Source organism: Ptychodera flava, assembly GCF_041260155.1.
Source record: "Ptychodera flava strain L36383 chromosome 3 unlocalized genomic scaffold, AS_Pfla_20210202 Scaffold_27__1_contigs__length_13241970_pilon, whole genome shotgun sequence".
NCBI classification, from domain to species: domain Eukaryota; kingdom Metazoa; phylum Hemichordata; class Enteropneusta; family Ptychoderidae; genus Ptychodera; species Ptychodera flava.
Genome location: NW_027248281.1, coordinates 3,398,844 through 3,418,455, shown reverse-complemented (window position 1 = coordinate 3,418,455; position 19,612 = coordinate 3,398,844). Strand labels below are relative to the sequence as shown.

The 19,612-nt window shown below is 36.9% G+C and overlaps 1 protein-coding gene across 1 annotated transcript; it reads left to right on the top strand.

Annotated features, from left to right (window-relative positions):
* The first annotated feature begins 3,309 nt into the window (after positions 1–3,309).
* LOC139126520 (uncharacterized) lies at positions 3,310–18,356 on the top strand. The gene is made up of 9 exons (XM_070692572.1): positions 3,310–3,429; positions 5,534–5,659; positions 7,004–7,081; positions 7,343–7,402; positions 13,290–13,448; positions 14,640–14,744; positions 15,105–15,265; positions 15,946–16,152; positions 17,023–18,356. Exons 2-8 carry the CDS (start codon positions 5,545–5,547, stop codon positions 15,988–15,990), a joined length of 723 nt encoding a protein of 240 aa, XP_070548673.1. The 5' UTR covers positions 3,310–3,429; positions 5,534–5,544; the 3' UTR covers positions 15,991–16,152; positions 17,023–18,356.
* The last annotated feature ends 1,256 nt before the right edge of the window (positions 18,357–19,612 follow it).

Here is a 19,612-nt window from a genome sequence, read left to right as displayed (position 1 = left end):
CTACTACATTGATAAATCGCGATGAAACAAAATTACATTAATCATTAATAAAACAAACCTGAACTGTATCACGCGTTCTCGTCACCATCCCCTTGTTGTATTTAAACAAGAGTCCACATATGTTAATTCTCACTTAATCTCCTCCATTAGGCCAAATCAATTGTACCAATTATTGATTCGGGGGATTATGGCCGCATCGGTCTCTCATCTTGTGATCTGTCAACCAGTCTGACAGCACATGTATGTGTGTTATCTATGGTATCATGTTGCAATCGAAGTTTTATGAGGGAAAAGTACCGCTTTCCTTGTTTGCGAATTACATAAATTCTCTGTGTGAAAGGAATGATAGAAACGCATGTTCACAATCATATTTGTTTGTTTGTTTCAATGGTCAGCTGATAGGAATAGATGTGACATCTCATGGGTAATCAGCTTTGGTACCGCGAAATCTATAATTTTTTATTACTTAATTAAAATGTCCGAGAAGGCATAAAAATTTCAAAGTAGACCGTACACTATTGTTAAAATATTCATACTTTCTCAAACTCTATCCAGGTTGTCTTCCAATGTGTTCAACAATGCTTCGACTGTTATTGAGATACCACACTTACTTGCCTGTATAACAGTTTCTAACAATAGCGATAATTTCAAAATGCAAATGTTTTAACGTGATTTGCAACCCGACGATGAAAACAGCTTGAAGGAGGAACATATGTGAGTTTTCAGAGAAGATAACGATCGTTGTGCATCGCGAAGACATGTTGTACAGTGCTAGCTAAAATATCGAAGGAAAGACAGTTTTTTGTGTATGGCCCAACAAATACAATGTATTTTACATGTAATTAACAGCAACAAAGGATATTGACAATGGTGTATGGAAGTACTTCCCTTTTCTTCATCTTCAGATGTTGTCCTTAAGGATGTTTTATAGAATGATATACTTTACATTTATAGATACTTTGCAGAGAAAACTTCAATAAAGTATACATCGCTCGAAAACAGCGTTGTTGGGAAAATATTTACAGATTAACAAAAGAACTTCAAAAACTGAGACCGTAACTCAATTAGAGTATATAGTTTCTAAATGTCAATATATTGGCAAATGCTGTGATTTTATTATGTACACATTGTTTACTTGGGGTCATGTGACAGTAAATTTGAATAACCTCTAAAATTCGTTTGTCCTCCCCATGTACAAACGATGGGATGTTTCCTCCCCGTGTACAAACGATGGGGTGTTTTCTCCCCATGTACAAACGATTGGGTGTTTCCTCCCCATGTACAAACGATGGGGTGTTTCCTCCCCGTGTACAAACAATGGGGTATTTCCTCCCCGTGTACAAACGATGGGGTGTATCCTCCCCATGTACAAACGATGGGGTGTTTCCTCCCCACGTAAAACAATGGGTGTTTCCTCCCCGTGTACAAACGATGGGGTGTTTCCTCCCCATGTACAAACGATGGGGTGTTTTCTCCCCGTGTACAAATGATGGGATGTTTCCTCCCCATGTAAAAACAATGGGGTGTTTCCTCCCCGTGTACAAACGATGGGGTGTTTCCTCCCCGTGTACAAACGATGGGGTGTTTCCTCCCCATGTACAAACGATGGGGTGTTTCCTCCCCATGTACAAACGATGGAATGTTTCCTCCCCATGTACAAACTATGGGTGTTTCCTCCCGTGTACAACGATGGGGTGTTTCCTCCCCATGTAAAAACAATGGGGTGTTTCCTCCCCGTGTACAAACGATGGGGTGTTTCCTCCCCATGTACAAACGATGGGGTGTTTCCTCCCCGTGTACAAACGATGGGGTGTTTCATCCCCATGTAAAAACAATGGGGTGTTTCCTCCCCGTGTACAAACGATGGGGTGTTTCCTCCCCATGCACAAACGATGGGTGTTTCCTCCCCATGTACAAACGATTGGGTGTTTCCTCCCCATGTACAAACGATGGGGTGTTTCCTCCCCGTGTACAAACAATGGGGTATTTCCTCCCCGTGTACAAACGATGGGGTGTATCCTCCCCATGTACAAACGATGGGGTGTATTCCTCCCCATGTACAAACGATGGGGTGTTTCCTCCCCATGTACAAACGATGGAATGTTTCCTCCCCATGTACAAACGATAGGGTGTTTCCGGTCAAAATTAGTACCAACGAGTGACAACATGATGGGCTTCAAAACACTATCTCGAATTTCTTTTATCTGTCACTTTTTTTCTTACGGACTGTCAAAGGTGTTAGAAGTATTGGAACATTGCTGCTATCATAGCGGAAATATCTAGAGCCTCAAGTAAAATTACAGAAGCCCTTTGTAATATTGACACGGCAGCTTTTTATCTCCCAAATTCCGGAGACACTGCAGTGCAGGGTTTTTACAGGTGAAGGAAAAACAGATTTTTGAGAGGTTATTGAAATTTACTGTAAAATGATCCTTCTGTAAACAATGATTACAAAATACAGATCATAATAGATGCCAATATCTAGGTCTTCAGAAAAAACATACTTTAATGATGTTCTAAGCTCGGTTTATTGCAGAAAATTCAGTCAATCTGACCCTCCAATATCTCATGTTATGTTCTAGAACACTGTAATGTGCTTCCAGACATTAAGAGCTTCCTTCCTTGATACCATAGCAAAGACGGAAAGAATTCCATGATTGACAAGTGTAATCCTTCAAAATATACACATTCTCCTTATCTTCACAGATTTTATCACTATCTGTAACTTGAAATGCCAATATCAAGTACAAGATCAGCAACAGATTTAGAGGAAAAAAGAGAAAATTGATCAGAGTTGCAACATTACAATAACATGTTGGCTTGACAAAAGGATATTGAATATTAACTGCATTTATCAACACTTGAAGATGATACATGGTAGGGGGCTCTCAGTATAAAAAGTAATAGAAAGCACATCATGTAAATTCCTTCACTACCCTATAGTGTGCTATCGAATTGCACCACGGTACATCATACCCCGGCATTACAATAGTCTCATACGGCTTTGTCCACATCTGTGCTTTTTATGATGATAAATGTGTGTGCATTAACCCCTCACCTTTGCCATTTCAGATTGTTTCCGTGGTTTTTTTTTATTTCGAATGCCAAGGCAAGTTACTCGAGACTTTGCAAAAATTGATTAAAATAATTACGTCATATTCAATTTCGAATCGGCTGTCACCTTGTCAAAATGATCGAACCGCACCATATAATCGTAAATGCTGTTGCCTCGCAACCAAATATACTGCCATATAAATGGTAGCGTTGTGACCGCTATCTTATATATTTAATGTATTCATTGTTGCTGACGTCATCAACATTCGCATGACAAGTGTTGGACCATTGTGTCACTATTTTAGTTAACACTCTTCTGTAAAACCGTTTACTTGCCGACGGGAATTCGTAAAGCTGTGCAGTCGTAAACAACAGGTAGGTAATTTACATGTCTTTGAAAGTGTAGAGAGCAGTGATGAAACAAATGTTGCAAATTCCACCAGTTTACATCCATTTACTGCCATTTTTGCATCAGGGAGCAAGTTTGGAAAAATGTCGAAATTCACTTACATTTCCAATTACCTTGACAACTTCATTGTGAGTCACTTTCTGATAAATTCGGGGCAAAGTTTCTGACATTCCTTTAAGGATGACAGACAGTGTTTCCGGCATTAGAAAATGAAAGTAGACGAGATTGGCTAAAACAAAACTGACTGTACTATCATTTTCTCGCGCCACGAATGACTGATTCATTGTAACCAAATAAAAAGGCATGGATTCGTATTGTTCACCATTATCCTTTGGTATGTGGGATTTAGACATTTCCTGCTCGATAGTTCACAGTCGTAAAAACAAAGCGGTAAGCATTCGAATAGCCGCACATCACGATTTGAGATTTTACATGAGGAATGCTGCGATCACTTCTGGCTTTAATGTACACCTTATCAAAGCGAAGGAGAGACTTGGGATAGATCATCAATCACGAACATCCATAACAAGATCAATTGGCAGTTTACATAGCTATGCAACGAAATGGAAGTCATCAGTAAAAAACATTACCAAACATACAAATCGTCAAACACAGAGCAAAACGCCCCGAGAACACACAAAAGCTTGTATACAATAACACCAGTAACAACATATGCATACTAATTTCGTCTTGAGTGAACGTAGTAGTTCCATGCTGAAAATAAATGGTCTAAATTACAATGAAGACCAAAGGAGAATTTTTTGAGTCATTAAAAATACTGTGAATACATAAAAAATGCAAAACGATTGAGATATTGCAACATCTGTTACACTGCAAACAGCTGTTGCCAATGCTTACTTGGATAATAGTCGGTAACCATGGTGATTGATTTATCAAATTACGGTTCATAAAGATTACCAGTTGAACTTCTGAAATAATGTCAAATTTTCCTGCATCTTTCTCTTTGATTGGTTATGATAGTAAATGTTTTTCGTGGATATTGCCAGCAGACCGGCGAGTTTTGCGACGAAGACATTGTGCCTTTACGATTAGCAGTACCAACGCTTTAAAGGGACAAAGTCGCCCATTTTTCATGAATTTTGTTTGATACGATATACCACGTATATTGTTTGACATGTTGAAAGATACTGAATGAATGGGTGACCATGCATATATTCGTTCGACCCCGGATTTAGAGATGATACATGAAACCATTGCAAAAATGAATTAATGGTCGTGACCATTAATTCATTTTCGCGATGGTTTGATATATCGTGTCTAAAACCGGGGTCGAATATATGAATGGTCACCTATTCATTCAGTATCTTTCAACATGTCAAACAATATACGTATTATCTCGTATCAAACAAAATTCGTGAAAAATGGGCGACTTTGTCCCTTTAAGTTTCTACCTACAATCATTATTTTAGAGATCATTTCGTTTTAAATTCTTGAATGCCCAGAACATGATCTTTGTCCAGTCGAAAATGGAGATGTATTAATCATATGAAAATGATTGAAACATGATTAGTACGAAAATTTACTCTTTGATTCTGTCAATATTGTATTCCCAGTTTCACTGTAGTTGGCTCTGCTGGCGTAGAGCGCATGCGTCAATCTGTCAGCGACACGAAGAGGGATAGGTAGTGTCTACCGAAAAAGGAAAAGTGTCACTGCTACAGCAACAAACTATTAGTTCGAAACAGTCTCACAATTATCGCTACGTTTGTACGTCATCCTTGAGATTCATGCTGTATTATTGTTGCTTTATTATGTGTCATTGTTTGTCCCAGTGACGAAACTTGCTTGACCTGGTAAATTTCTTAGTTACCTTGAATGATAACGATTATTGGACCTGATTTGATGTCTATTGCTCTGAAGTATCAACAACGAAGTATTTTCCGTCTCTGTTATTTATCATCTATATTACAGTATAACTGTATCTTTTATTTTCCTTTAGCTTAGTGTTCTTACAAAATCATGAGATTTAGCAGAGTGTTTGTATTGATTGGTATTTAGTTCTGCTTGATTGACGCAAATTTCTTTTTTTTTTAATTTGGTTTAACGAAGACATCTGCAAAATGCGATCTAGGATTGTCAAAATATTCATCGGACTGACGGGTATGATAGCAATATTGGTCATGCTTCAAGAGTATAGAATGACACACGGTGGATCAAAATTGTTCAATTTAACGGGTAAGAATTGTTACAAATTGAAGGGACAAACACAGATGTTCTTTGTTTGCTGAAATACTTTTGTTATACTATTAGAATTTTGCGTGCACTTAAAAAGCTGAACGAAACGCCCGTTCCGTAACGCTTACAGTTTCAAGGCGTTCCCAACCAGACCCGATAATATGGTCTGCATTCTGCATCTGCATAATCGCATTCATAGTGACTCTTGAACGGTTTCAAGGGACCCATAGGACGACTGTCAAAATGTGTTTCAGACTCCGTACGTGTAGTTCACAAAACACAAGAAACAAGCTGATGTTCCATTCTTGCACGGCTGTAAATAAGAAGAAAAATTAATGAACCTGCATTAAAACTGTAAAACTCGGCCTATTGGACGCCGCAGTCACGAATGCAAGATGTAAAATAGTGAAGTTATTATCAAAGTACCGCAAAGGATGCATTCGGACATAAGCACCGGGCATCGCTCTCTGCTTCGCGTCGGGCGGTACGCTGCGCCAATGTCCTTGTCCATCCGTTGCCGTATTTTCGTAACAACCTCATATATTATGTACAAATGAACAATGATTACTATAAACGTATCATATGGAATCAAGTTTTCATTCTATTGCCTTGATAATTTCTAGTATCATTCGTTTCATTCAGACTTTAGAAATCCAATTTGAATTCAGTAAAAATTATCATATACTTGCATTGCGAATCCGACAGTATCAGAGGTTGCCATGGTGACCCCATACCTTCACATAACATCAAGCATCATCGAACATTCAATACAGTGGGCTAACTTAACTATTACATGTTTTGCCGCTGTCTGTTCTGTGGTGACAACAGTTCACAGATTTCTATATACAGAGGATGTGTGTGTATGTGTGTGTGTGTGTGTGTGTGTGTGAGAGAGAGAGAGAGAGAGAGAGAGAGAGAGAGAGAGAGAGAGAGAGAGAGAGAGTGTGTGTGTGTGTGTAAGGGAAGATTGAGGGGGCAGAGACAGATAGACAGAATAAGACAAAGACAGCGGGAAAGGAGGGATTACACCGAGTAACAAGGGCTAGACTGCTCTCCTGTCATGCAAACAGTTTTACCATAAGGCGCTTTAAATAAAATTCTTTGTTTGCTGGTAGGTTAGAGAAAATCAAGAAAACAAACACAATGTTAAAACTATTACAAAAGAATGTTATTTTTTCCAAAAGAAACTAAATAAAAATGAGCTTATGTCAATACACTTGTGTTTTTTGTCTGTGGTTTTTCTCTTACCTGGCTGGCTGGCTGGTAGATTTTTCGAAAATCCAAGGACGGCAAACAAAGATTTTTCTTTAAATGGCCTAACCTGAGATTATTCTCCATTTTTAGCATCAAAACTTTTGATGAAGAATCCTGAGGAGTACCTCAGAAAAGAAGATCATATGCGTAGAGATGACGTCATCAAAGGTAAATAGTAACTTCTAATTTCTAGTAATTTCTGTAGTTATTTTCGTTTTAATATCAATGACAGTATTTTGATTTTGAGGGTTTAGTGTTATAGTTTTATACGGTTTCGTTTTGTGGCCTACTCCTTTGAAATAATATCCGTGTCTCTACTCCAGTCAATACAGTGATGATTTCATACTCAACTGACAATGTGAAATGTCGATTTTCAAACTCTGCGCTATCTCTTAAAATCGTTATCTGTCATTGTGGTTCATATTACAGACAGTGACGAAATGGATGAAGATGACGTTGACGATAGAACACCGTTTCATATTGTATCAGGTGAGGACTGGCAAAGATTAAACAGCGGTGTTCTGTCGAAAGACGATTCCTCTTAGCTGAGATCTGTCCTCGACTACCATTTCGTTAAAACTTTTGGCCCAGCTATTTGTCAATAACTTCACGTGTAAGTCTTTACCCTAGACTAGCATTATTTTGGAAAACAAGTCGTTAATTTTTAACTATGAGGAGCGCAGTTATAACTGTCAGATTGTGAAAAGCATAGGTCGCGGTGATGGGCCAATAGATGTAACTAGTGAAATTTGTTGACCTCAAAATATCTTCCTATTCTCTCCTGGTTTTCTCTGAATTCTACCCTCTGAAGGGATATGGGCTTTTACTGCATTAGGAAACCATTCCTTTGTGAAACGTTTGACGAGTAAATTCAAATTTTAATGGTCATTTTCATTTCTCGCCATTTTACAAAAATGGGTAATATTACAAAGGAAAAAGAACATACAATGTCACAGTTGAAAACATTCACCCCTATGCATTACATTTGACTACTCTGTGCAGTTTATGCGACGATATCAGTGCACATATGCACAGTATCCACGGTTTTTGCTTTCCCGCACGGGGCTGCAATTTAATGAGTGCGCACACATTTAATCGCAGTGTAATCTTTAGATTGTTCAAAATTGCATATACGCTCCAAGCGGGTAGTTGATAATAAGTGTGTACACACACCTAAATTAGTATATTCTCATAAACTTATTTTAGCATGAAAGTAAAATCATAAAAATAATGCTAAAAGATACAGCTGGTGGGGCTTTTAGGGTTACAATTGGAGACAGACAGGAAATTAAGGATAGAATTTAGCACAGTGAAGAGGATAAATTCATACTATTCAGATCCATATTACGTCATGTAAAATACGCTTCCATGGTTACGGCAGATTATCATTTACAAAGCAAAAATGTTTATTGTTAAGATAAATGCATCTGGCGGTTGTTGACACCAATATTGTTAACTAAAACAACATGATATTTTATTATATGTTGATTTTCATAAAACGGACACCATTCAGACAGACAGCTGGTACTCTACCGGCATGTGGCTATACGTGGCTTTATTTTGGTGACTGAGTGGTTTTATCTGTTTGTCCAAAATTCAATAACGAACATGAGAATTTCACGTGATCATGATTTTTTAAGTTATTAATTGTGAATAACATGTAAATTATACTCTTCAACAACTGTATAATATTCATGATTGGGCTAATTCAGTTTTATTCAATACATACATATTGTATGATTGAAACCACGTTTTACGTGTGCTTTCAAAACCAAGCCTAGGACAATATAACTAGCGCTACCTCTATCTCAGATGATATGTAATGTCTAGACATAAGGAATAAACGGGATTTAACTTTGAAGACTGAAAGCCAATACTCTCTTGGTGTTTGTCGATGACCTATCGCTGACAGTTCCCTGATGGAAGACAGTGAACTTCGATCCATTGTTCGCGCTTAATTCGTCAATTATAAAAGGACAAAGTCATTCAGAAAGTAACCTCTTCGTTGTCATGCTGATCCCCTTTCCACTGAATATGAGAGTGGTCCAACTGTGACCAAAACACCGTGTCGACTGATGTGTAAATTATTATTATTATTATTATAGACTTTATTTCGGACTCATTGTCCATATAACAGCGAAAGAAAATCTGGTGATAAATATACACAGCTTGGTTAAGTTATACAAAAAGAAGCTTATTCCATAACTTTATCGTTTCAGAGTTTAAATATAATGAGTCATACACACATCGTACAATCTCATTACTGCTTCTTAGAAGCAGAAAGTAACCTCTTTGTTGCCGTGCTGATCCCCTTTCCTCTGAAATTATATCACGTAATATCATACATTGTAATTATTTCATTAGGGCCGCATACCTTATTAAGAATATCAGCAAACTTTTATTATTTTAAGCCATGGCAGTTTTTAGCTCACGTGTGTAAACACGTGGGCTATTGTCATAGCGATGTCTGTCTGTCTGTCCGTGTGTGTGTGTGTGTGTGTGTGTGTGTTAGTGTGTGTGTGTGTGTGTGTGTCTGTCTGTCTGTTTACACGATAACTCAAAAACGCCTGAACAAATTCAAGTCAGATTTGGTGCACAGGTACCATGTGCTACTTGCAAGAACTGATTAGATTTTGGTCAGTGTGGCTTGCATATTAATGAAGTTATGCAATATCGTTTTTTTCCATACAATGGTTTCCCTATGGAGACGGTAATGACAGTGTAGGCATATATCAAGAAATACTGCACAAAATTTCATGAAACTTTTCACAGATGACAATCTAAGAACATTATGATGAAACTGTGAGTGTCATGTCAATTATCTTCTCATTTGCATATTAAATGAACTTTTGTTATTAGTAAGATAACTCTGAAATTCCTGCACCAAACATGATGATACTTGCAACAAATATTGATCTAATATATATCTAATTATACTTAGAAGCATTAGGCAGTGTCAAGTAAATAAATAGCTCATTTGCATATTTTATGAAGGTTTGTAATTAGTCATATAACTCTGATATAACTTCACCAAATGTGATGAAATCTGCTGCAGATACTGATCCGACTGATATCTAACTGTAGTGTAAAGCATTTAGTAGTGTGAAATTAATTAAGGGTTCATTTGCATATTTAATGAACTTTGTAATTAGGTATATAACTCTGAAATTACGGCACCCAAGTCAGTGAAATTGAGTACAGATATTGTTTTGATAATATCTAATTGTACTGAGAAGCATTTGGCAGTGTCAAGTTAACAAATAGGTCATTTGCATATTTTATGAAGTTTAGTAATTAGTGATATAACTCCAAAATAACTGCACCAAATGCGCTGAAATCTGCTGCAGATACTGATCCGACAGATATCTAATTGTGGTGTAGAGCGTTTAGTTGTGTGAAGTTAATTAAGGGTTCATTTGCATATTTAATGAACTTTGTAATTAGTGATTTTACTCCAAAATTAAAGCATTAAATTTGATGAAACTTGCTACAGATGTTGATCTGATAAATATCCAATTGTACTGAGAAGCATTGAGCAGTGTCAAGTTAATAATTAGCTCATTTGCATATTCCATGAAGTCGTATAATTAGTCATATAACGCCGAAATAACTGCATCAAATGTGATGAACACTGCTGCACAAACTGATACGACAGATATCTAACTGTGTTGTAAAGCATTTAGTAGTATAAAGTTAATTAAGGGTTCATTTGCATATCTAATAAACTTTGTAATTAGGTATATAACTCTGAAATTTCGGCACTAAAATTTTGTGAAACGTGCTACAGATATTGACTTGATAAATATTTAATTGTGCTATGAATCATTGAACAGTGTCAAGTTAATGTAGGGTTTATTTGCATATTTAATGAACTTTGTAAAAAGTGACATTACTCTAAAATTACAGCATTAAATTAAATAAAACTTGCGACAAATGTTGATCTGATGGATATCTAATTGTCCCATAAAGCATTGAGCAGTTTCAAGTTAATTGACAGCTCATTCGCATATTAAATAAAGTTTTGTAATTAGTGATTAAACTCTTAGAGTACTGTGCGAAGTTTAAAAAAACCTGCTACATATAGTGATAACATATATCTTATTGTTCTGTGAAGCGTACTACTATTAATGAACCTGTTTGTAAAACACGTGAGCATATTCAATTCATATCTGTTTTATATATAAGCTTCCTTATTCCAGTGAATAATAGTCATGTTCTTTGTAGACTGTATCCAGGTACAATGAGTGGAGTGTAGTGTAGTGTAGTGTAGTGTAGTGTAGTGTAGTGTAGTGTAGTGTAGTGTAGTGTAGTGTAGTGTAGTGCAGTGCAGTGCAGTGCAGTGCAGTGTAGTGTAGTGTAGTGCAGTGTAGTGCAGTGTAGTGTAGTGTAGTGTAGTGTAGTGTAGTGTAGTGTAGTGTAGTGTAGTGTAGTGTAGTGTAGTGCAGTGCAGTGCAGTGCAGTGTAGTGTAGTGTAGTGTAGTGTAGTGTAGTGTAGTGTAGTGTAGTGTAGTGTAGTGTAGTGTAGTGTAGTGTAGTGTAGTGTAGTGTAGTGTAGTGTAGTGTAGTGTAGTGTAGTGTAGTGTAGTGCAGTAAAGTATCTTATCATCAGCGTTCAACATATTGATCAGTAGCATGAATCGTTCGCTCATTATGATACTATGTGAGATTGTCTATGTATAACTCATCGTATGGTCTATTTCAGTTTAGTGCAGCATGACTAATTTATTGCCCTTTGTGTGGTTTTAATGGAATATGGGTTTTGGCCCCCTTCTCTCTCTCTCTCTCTCTCTCTCTCTCTCTCTCTCTCTCTCTCTCTCTCTCTCTCTCTCTCTCTCTCTCTCTCTCTCTCTCTCTCTCTCTCTCTCTCAACGAAGGAACTACGTTTCTTAAGTTCTATAAGCAAATAAAACCAAACCCTGCCTAGTGAGCTGTTTGGAAATCATTTGTACTGCAAATATATAACTTGGCCAAGTTACACAGTCGATTGAAGATATGTCGTAACTATTGTTGAGGACATTCCTGATGCTAAACCGTCTATACATTCTTATAATCCTTATTGCTAAGCTGTGGTAGCTCAAAAACTGTGCAGTGGAGCGTATCAGGGTGTCATTTTATTGTCTTAGCTCAAGTTCTCAAATTCATTGACTTAAGTGAACCAAACTATTCCAAATTATCAACGATGTTTTATTTTATACGATAAACAAGGGACGTCTACCGTTTCTATCTGTCGCCACACATTGGCATGAATCATATCATGGCAGACTGTACAACACTACAGCACTAGCAGTGTGGCCATCGGTGTGTTCGTTGTCTCTGTCTCCAGATCGACAAATATAGGCCTAGAGGGTTTGCGTTAGATTTCAATTGCATGCATGCTGCAGATCAGAAAACAGCTTATAATTAATGTATAGCATGTGAATGTGACGACAACTCAGTGTGTGGGAGTAAATTAACATTCATTCTATTCATCGTGTTCCCAACATTTTGGTTTTGCTATCTTATCTAAGTGTATGTATTCTGTCTAATAATTCATATCCACTGTCTCCCTTTGTCCACCATATTGCCGTAGCTCATTTTACTGATTTTACGGAGTCTTTTTATAGAAGGGTTGTACCTGTTTGGTTGCATATGGAACTTAACTGTATCAAAGCAATGATTTAACTTGTTTCTATAGTCTTGTAGATAGAAAATGTGGATGAACGTTCTATTTTCATCCCAATGCACTTTCATTAAACATAAACTCTTTTCGCTAAAGTTTACTCAAATATTGAAGTGATATGTAAATGTTCATATCAAGTTACAAGGTGTTCAGCCTGTGCTGACATATTGTGTTACATCAAAACAGCAAACGGTTCGGATGCTGCAATTGTCACTATAGAGATGATTTGCTGATACTACAGCCAATTCAATGCACACGAATCCAGTTGTACCTGGGAACGATGGACTTTAAAATGATATAGTCGATGCTTGTTGTCGCTGATGTTGTCATAGTTGGTTTTGTTGTTGTCGTTGACGTTATTCGGGGTTGTTTCGTCAATGCTTGCCGCTACTTCGAAGTGTACGAACGCAGTTACACGGGCAGTTGATTGTGATCGCCACAATTGTTGTTATGCGAATGTTTTTATTTTGGTGTTTAATGTTGTTGCTTCTGCTGCCTGGTTTTTTTTTTTGGAAAGTGATACACTGCATTGTACACAGTCGATTGTTATGTATTGTTTTTGTTCGTGTTTTGATGCTTGTTTCGATGTAACTTTGCTTCAGCCTTGGCCTTGACAAACGCTTTAATAAGTGGCAGTAATATTAATGCGGGATTACGTATCCTTGGTCAGGATATGTGGACCATTTTTAATTGTACTCTATGTTCATTTTCTTCAAGGCATGAAAGCAGAGGAACAGGGAGACGAGGATGAGGTTGGAGAAGATCTTGAGGAAGAAGGGACCGTCTCAAAAGAAAGCGAGGAAACACCAACACATCTAGGAGCAATGACTGACCAAGATAACAATTGGTTTAAATCAACTAATCCTGAGATGATAGGTTTGCTTTTCAAGTTTTTTTTTCTTTCTTTTTTTAACGTACTCTTTGATCCGAGTTCTTAATTCTCTTTCTTATCGGCACGGAAAAGTTGATATCTGCATCGACGTTACAATGTGTTGACAGAGAAGTGTTTCTATCTACCGACAGATCACTTAGCTGTAGCTAATTAGCACCAGTTTAACTGTAAAATGCTTCTCGGCTACAATAACTAATACACACAATACTCTAACAATATAATAGTTCATACAGAGATGGTTCAAACACTTTGAATATAATAACACAATCCTGTTAATTACAAAACCAGAGTCTGAAGCTACAGGCTGAATGTGAAAACGTACTGTTATTGTTTACAGTTTATGTGAGGGTAAATCTGCAAGCCAAACTTAATTTTGACGAACGGTCAGCAGAAATCGCAATGTTGTCTGTTTGTAGCTTGTGGTTGAATCTCCTTTTTGGTTTTTGGTGTCAGATATCGCGCACTTATCCTGCATTACTCAAACATGTCCCTTTATGTTTTCTGAAATTTTACCCTTGAACTTGGCCTGATATAGGATGAACAATCTAAACAATGTCGATAAGCTTCAAACTAGTGACATAACTCGGAGTAACTCTGCAGCTTTTGATTTTGTTTTGACAGCAGATTAGCATCAATTCAATAATTTCTTAAATCTGTAAGACATGATCATCGATACTGTAGGTCTTCTGTTCCTGTTTGGTTTAAATTGTTGTCCTGTTGGCAACTTAAACGATAACGCCACGATGATGCCTCACTACTGAGACCAAAAGGGGTTTTCTATTCACTATCTTCAGGCGGCTAATTAATCGCTCAAAGAACTACACTTACTCCATTATCGATTCAAACGCCCTTCTACTGATAACAAAAAGTATGACAACTCAGAACGCGATCAGTTCAACATTTCAGAAGTGTTTTTTGTTAAAAGAATAATTTGGATTAATAATTGAAAAACTGACAAGAAAAGTATGCGTCTTAATGGTGACTCACATCACCAACGAAAATACGTTGGCTGCCCGTCACTTACTCTTCCCAGGGCCAGACAAGTGAAACAAAATTTGTTGAAATCAATAATTTGGTATTTTTGCCGAACACCGTTCGATGTTGAGAATACAATTGACACAATCATGTATTTGTATGTTATGACACAGAACATGTATTTGTATGTTATGACACAGAACATGTCACCGATTTAGAGGATGACCTAAATGCTCTGTTTCCGCCGGAAGATATCAAAGAGCTTGAAGAAGATGAATCGTGGATGTGGGAAGCCTATGATATAGGTATGACTGCTTTGACATCTCTCATAAACAGAAATGTTAAATGTGAACGTAAATCGCAAGCTATAGTTCATCAAAGTTATTACTGTACTCAGTGGCTTCTATGAAATATGTAAATCCCGTTGACGTCCCTTGCTATAATGTTCGATAGTTAGGATACACTGTTACTTCCAGTATTATTACTTACCTTTGGTTGGAATAGTTTTATTATCATGCCTTCGTTGGAGAAACGCCATCATTTTTTCAGACCTTCAAATCCACTTTTATCCTCATGCTGTACAGAAAGTATTAAATGTGTTGTAAGTGAAAGTTGCAAGGATTTAAATCATGTCGGCTGAAACTCATCAATGTTGCTGTCATTAGATGATCCATGCAGTATCTGTCTAGCACCGGTCTCTTCGCGTCCTCTCATTGCCTTGGCCAGTGCACCGGCTCTGGCATCCATCGTATTCGGTATTCTCTGGAACAAGCAACTGGAATATACACTGGGTCTATCTATAAGGACAAGAGGCTGTTTTATGGAGGTATGCTTACAACATCCACTTACTAATAATGTGTTGAAATATGCAAAATAGAGAATCCGTTGACGAACTAATGATGTATCGGTCATCCTACTTAAAAATATCAGAGTTATAATAATGTTCATTGTTTTCTTGTTTAAATTGACACAGAGTGAAAAGAATGACTTCTGTAAAGTCTACTATTGCTGAAAGTTTGAAGTTTCATAATGAAGTTATCAGGGACAGTAATCGTAATACAAGGAGATGATATCGTAAAATGAGCTCTCCATATTTGTTGCTACAATCGAGAATTTAGATCAACCACGGAAGAAATTAAAATTTCGATATCATATTACACACTTTGATCAGATTTGTCCAGGTTTTCAACCCTAATTCCTAGTCCATGAATGGTTGATGGAAAAGTCAATGGGAAGGGAAAAATATAGTTCCGGTAAATACCATTTAAAGGGTGTAAATTTTTAAATTTAATTAGTACAATCTGAAATTTATAACTGTCACCTTCTCAACAACAGTATTGTAATGATAGTGACGTAATCAACTTCCTTGTCTTAGGATACCGTACTGTGTAGTAAAAAACTTCGAGTAAATTTATAGTCTTTACGTATAATTCACTTTTATGAGTATATTATGAAAACAAAACAAATGTTAAGATCTGAAATCATGTTCTGTATCTTTTATTGCAGGATTTCAAGCAGAATTTATGGATTATACTTACAAAAATACACTAGTAGTGACGTCACACGATAGAAGTGATAAAGCGACCAACGATTTTAAGAAAGCTATCCTGGTTATGAGAAATCCATTTGATGTGATATTGACCGAACTGTACAGAATCTACGGTGTTAATGGTACAGCGTTACGAACGGCAGAAGATATCACCAGATACAGCGGTAAGCTTCAAGTTAATACCATCACCGCACTCGATATCGAAAGCCCAAGCTATATTACCGACAACTAGCATACGAAAACGTCATAAACCAGAGATCCATAGTCATACGTAACTGATATTAATTTCATAACTTATATTCTGAATCAGTATCTGCAAGTCGTGCCCTACCACTAAACATTGCCAGACTGGAGCAAGAAAATGACGCTTTCTCGCAATTGGTGAGAATCTCTTGTTATTCTCACAGCTATCAGCGAGAATTGTTTTAATTCTCACAGGTGAGCAGTGAGAAATGCTCTACTTTGTGATAATGAAGTTTGATAACAGATTCTCGCCGGTGAGACTGAAAATTCTCACCGAGCAGAGTGAGAATGGTTATTTTCTCTGTGAGAATTTATCATACTCATCATTCACTGGTGAGAATCAACCAGACTCGCCATTCGTTATTGAGAATCAACCAGACTTGTTTTTCACTAGTGAGAATCAATCTGGTTAATGTTCACCAGTGAATAATGAGTCTAGGTGATTCTCACCACTGAATGGCGAGTCTGGTTGATTCTCCAATACAGCTATAGATCACGAGTGCTTATAAAATTACTTTCTAAAACAGCTAATGATAGATATACCCCTCTTAATGCTTAATACTGTGTAAACATCTAGTCTTCATCCAGTGTCTTGTAAGCATAAACCTTTGTACCAAGAAATGGTTAAGGGGAGAGTTACCGCTGAAACACTCGCTTTTAATTTTTCATGACAGATTTTAGCTTACATGAATTTACCATATTGCTTCGTATCACACTTTAAAGTATTAGTTTATGTCACAAATACAGAAATAACTGTAAATTAATTTTTTCTGACATTTGCTTTCGCACAGATTGGAAAGATTTGGTTTTGCATCGTCTTAATTGGTGGGAAAATGTTCCAAATGTCTGGTTATCATCTGAGAAACCTCTATTAATCATCCATTATGAAGACTTTGTAAGACAACCGATGGGAACTATCCGTAAAATGGTCAGGTTCCTTGATCTGTCACTGAACGACCAAAGGATAGAATGTGTGGAGAAAAATCTACAAAAACACATACCTGTGCTGGATATCGATGACGTTTCGGACGATTTCAAACGAAGTGTCTTTGAAGCTTTTGATGAGGAAATGGTGTCAAGAATCTCGAACAGACTTTCAAAGGTCTCGCGAAACCTTAGAGATAATGGACATGATGAAATTGTTAAACTAGAAATGTATGTATCGTGAGTTTTCTCAATTGCTAAATTGTTTGAAATTTCGGCTGTTAAGGTAGAATGCGCCTCAAAAGTGAAAGACGTCAACTTTTGTCAAACTTTCCTCCATGAAACTTTCAACCATAATTCTCTTACCAAATCAAGAATAAAATCAGGGATCACGGTGCAAAACTCAGTTCTGGAAAGACAAGTACCGATATTTTAAATTTAAAACGGTCGTCATTCCTGTGTTAACTCTATCGGAGATTTTTTTATTTTCGAAAAACTAAGATCGTGTAAAGTTTTCTTATACCTAGAGCTTTAAAATCAGCCCTAGATGGTAGACCAGAAAAAGTGTTTATAAAATTTGAGAGCCGGAATGAAGAATGCGCCTTGGGAACAGATATACGTCGTCTTACACTGTTACAAAAACTGTCTGGTTTACCATTGATGTGAGGTCATTTTGAAGCTCACGAAGTACATACAGTTTTCTGTGTCTTATACTTTGGAAATCGAAAATTTAATTTTAACACAGGAACGGCGGCCATTTTGAATCGGAGGTGTCTGTAAATGTAACTCGTTTATTTTGTATTCACTTTGCACAGTGACCCTTGATTTGTATTCCTGATTTTAAAAGACAATGGTTGGAACTTTCCTTGAAGAAAGTTTCAGGAACAAGGGAGGCTGTCGTCGGAAATGCGCTCAAAGGTCGCTTGAGACCCCTACGACCGAAGTAAACACTGTATCCAACGTACGTTGGCTATAGATAAAAGCTAAAGCATGTTTTTCATAATGTATATTGTAAAATTTAAATGTTGCAGCTATGTTGACGTGATGCGTCTATATATAGCGCATGAAATACATAGTTTGTAAACCAGAAAGTCGCACATGCGCAGTTCTGACGACACCTTTCCTTTAAGTCTTTCAGTTTCGAGGCACGTACTACCTTACATGATAAAAAAACACTTTTCAAAATAAAGGGTTAGACTTCCTGGTCCAGTGTTTCCTTTTTAAAAACGGCGAGTCAGTGTGTGACGTAAATCGTCATGGTTGGCAATTCAATTTAAGTCTGTTTCTGAATTTGATATCAACACTAACAATGCATGTCAACTTTGACATGTTCAGTACAAGGCATCAATACACTGTGATAAATATGATCAGATTATCTGGAAACTGTTGTTGGCGAATTCAACAGAGACCCGAAAAGAAATTGTGCCATAGTTACTGCACTTTTAACTCCGGATTGTGACTACGCATGCGTCAAATTATATTATAATGAGACATCTGTGTTGACTTCCAATATTTTCATTCTTACATTGTAGAGCAACTCTATTTACTTTATGCTCTTTATTGATTCACATGTTGTAGTGTCACCTTTAGACTAGTGTGACTGCACTATACCATGTACTCAGTTATAGTTTTAGCAGTTTTTACACAACACTCCGTTGTATTAACATTTTATTGAAATGTTCTTGCAAAGATGTGATAAATGTTTACCGCTGACAGTTAAATGTTGTTTTACTCCCATAATCCCATCACATCAATGGATGTAAACACCATACTGAGCATTGATATCTACTTTATAACGGTCGTTATAATGAAGCGTTATCTACAGTACCAAAGTAATACTGTAGTTACAGTTGTTGTTACCATTGACAACTCTGTATGGCGTAACTCAAATTTATCCCAATATCAGCCTGATTTCAACTATTTTGAATATTTGTAACCATGTTTTTCTCAGCAGATACACCAGTGGTATCAGAGTCGCTTCAATAGGTAGCACTGAACTTATGCCAGAGATGATTTCAATTATGATGTATCGATTTCATGAGATAGATCTCGTGGTGGTCTTTATTATGTGATTCTAGGCCATCGGCCCAATACACTTCACAATAAATTAAACTTTACAAAAACTGACAGGAAAAACAATCTGACAAAGTACTTAATAATTTAGCTATCATACTTCTCTTTTCTTAATGTCATCGCATGAAATACAAATGCTGCTAAACGCTGTAGTGTAGAAGTGTCCTCTGAAGACATTAAAAGATAAAATTTTCTTTCAGATGGTGGATTGAAGTAAAACGGTGGAATGTATTTATTTCTTATGTTGTCAAAAAAGGGGCAAAGTAGGACAAAATGATACTCATTTTCAATCTCATTTCTCTCACACAGTATACAAATTCGTTCTATTCTATCGATATTTTGTCTTCTACCTATCTCGATTCTTAAACAATGGGAGGAGCAACG

Coding starts and splice junctions, on each gene's coding strand:
- LOC139126520 (XM_070692572.1), top strand. CDS start 5,545: ATGCGATCTAGGATTGTCAAAATATTCATCGGACTGACGGGTATGATA. Junction 7,403..13,289: donor ACCGTTTCATATTGTATCAG/GTGAGGACTGGC, acceptor ATTTTCTTCAAG/GCATGAAAGCAGAGGAACAG. Junction 15,266..15,945: donor CAAGAGGCTGTTTTATGGAG/GTATGCTTACAA, acceptor CTTTTATTGCAG/GATTTCAAGCAGAATTTATG.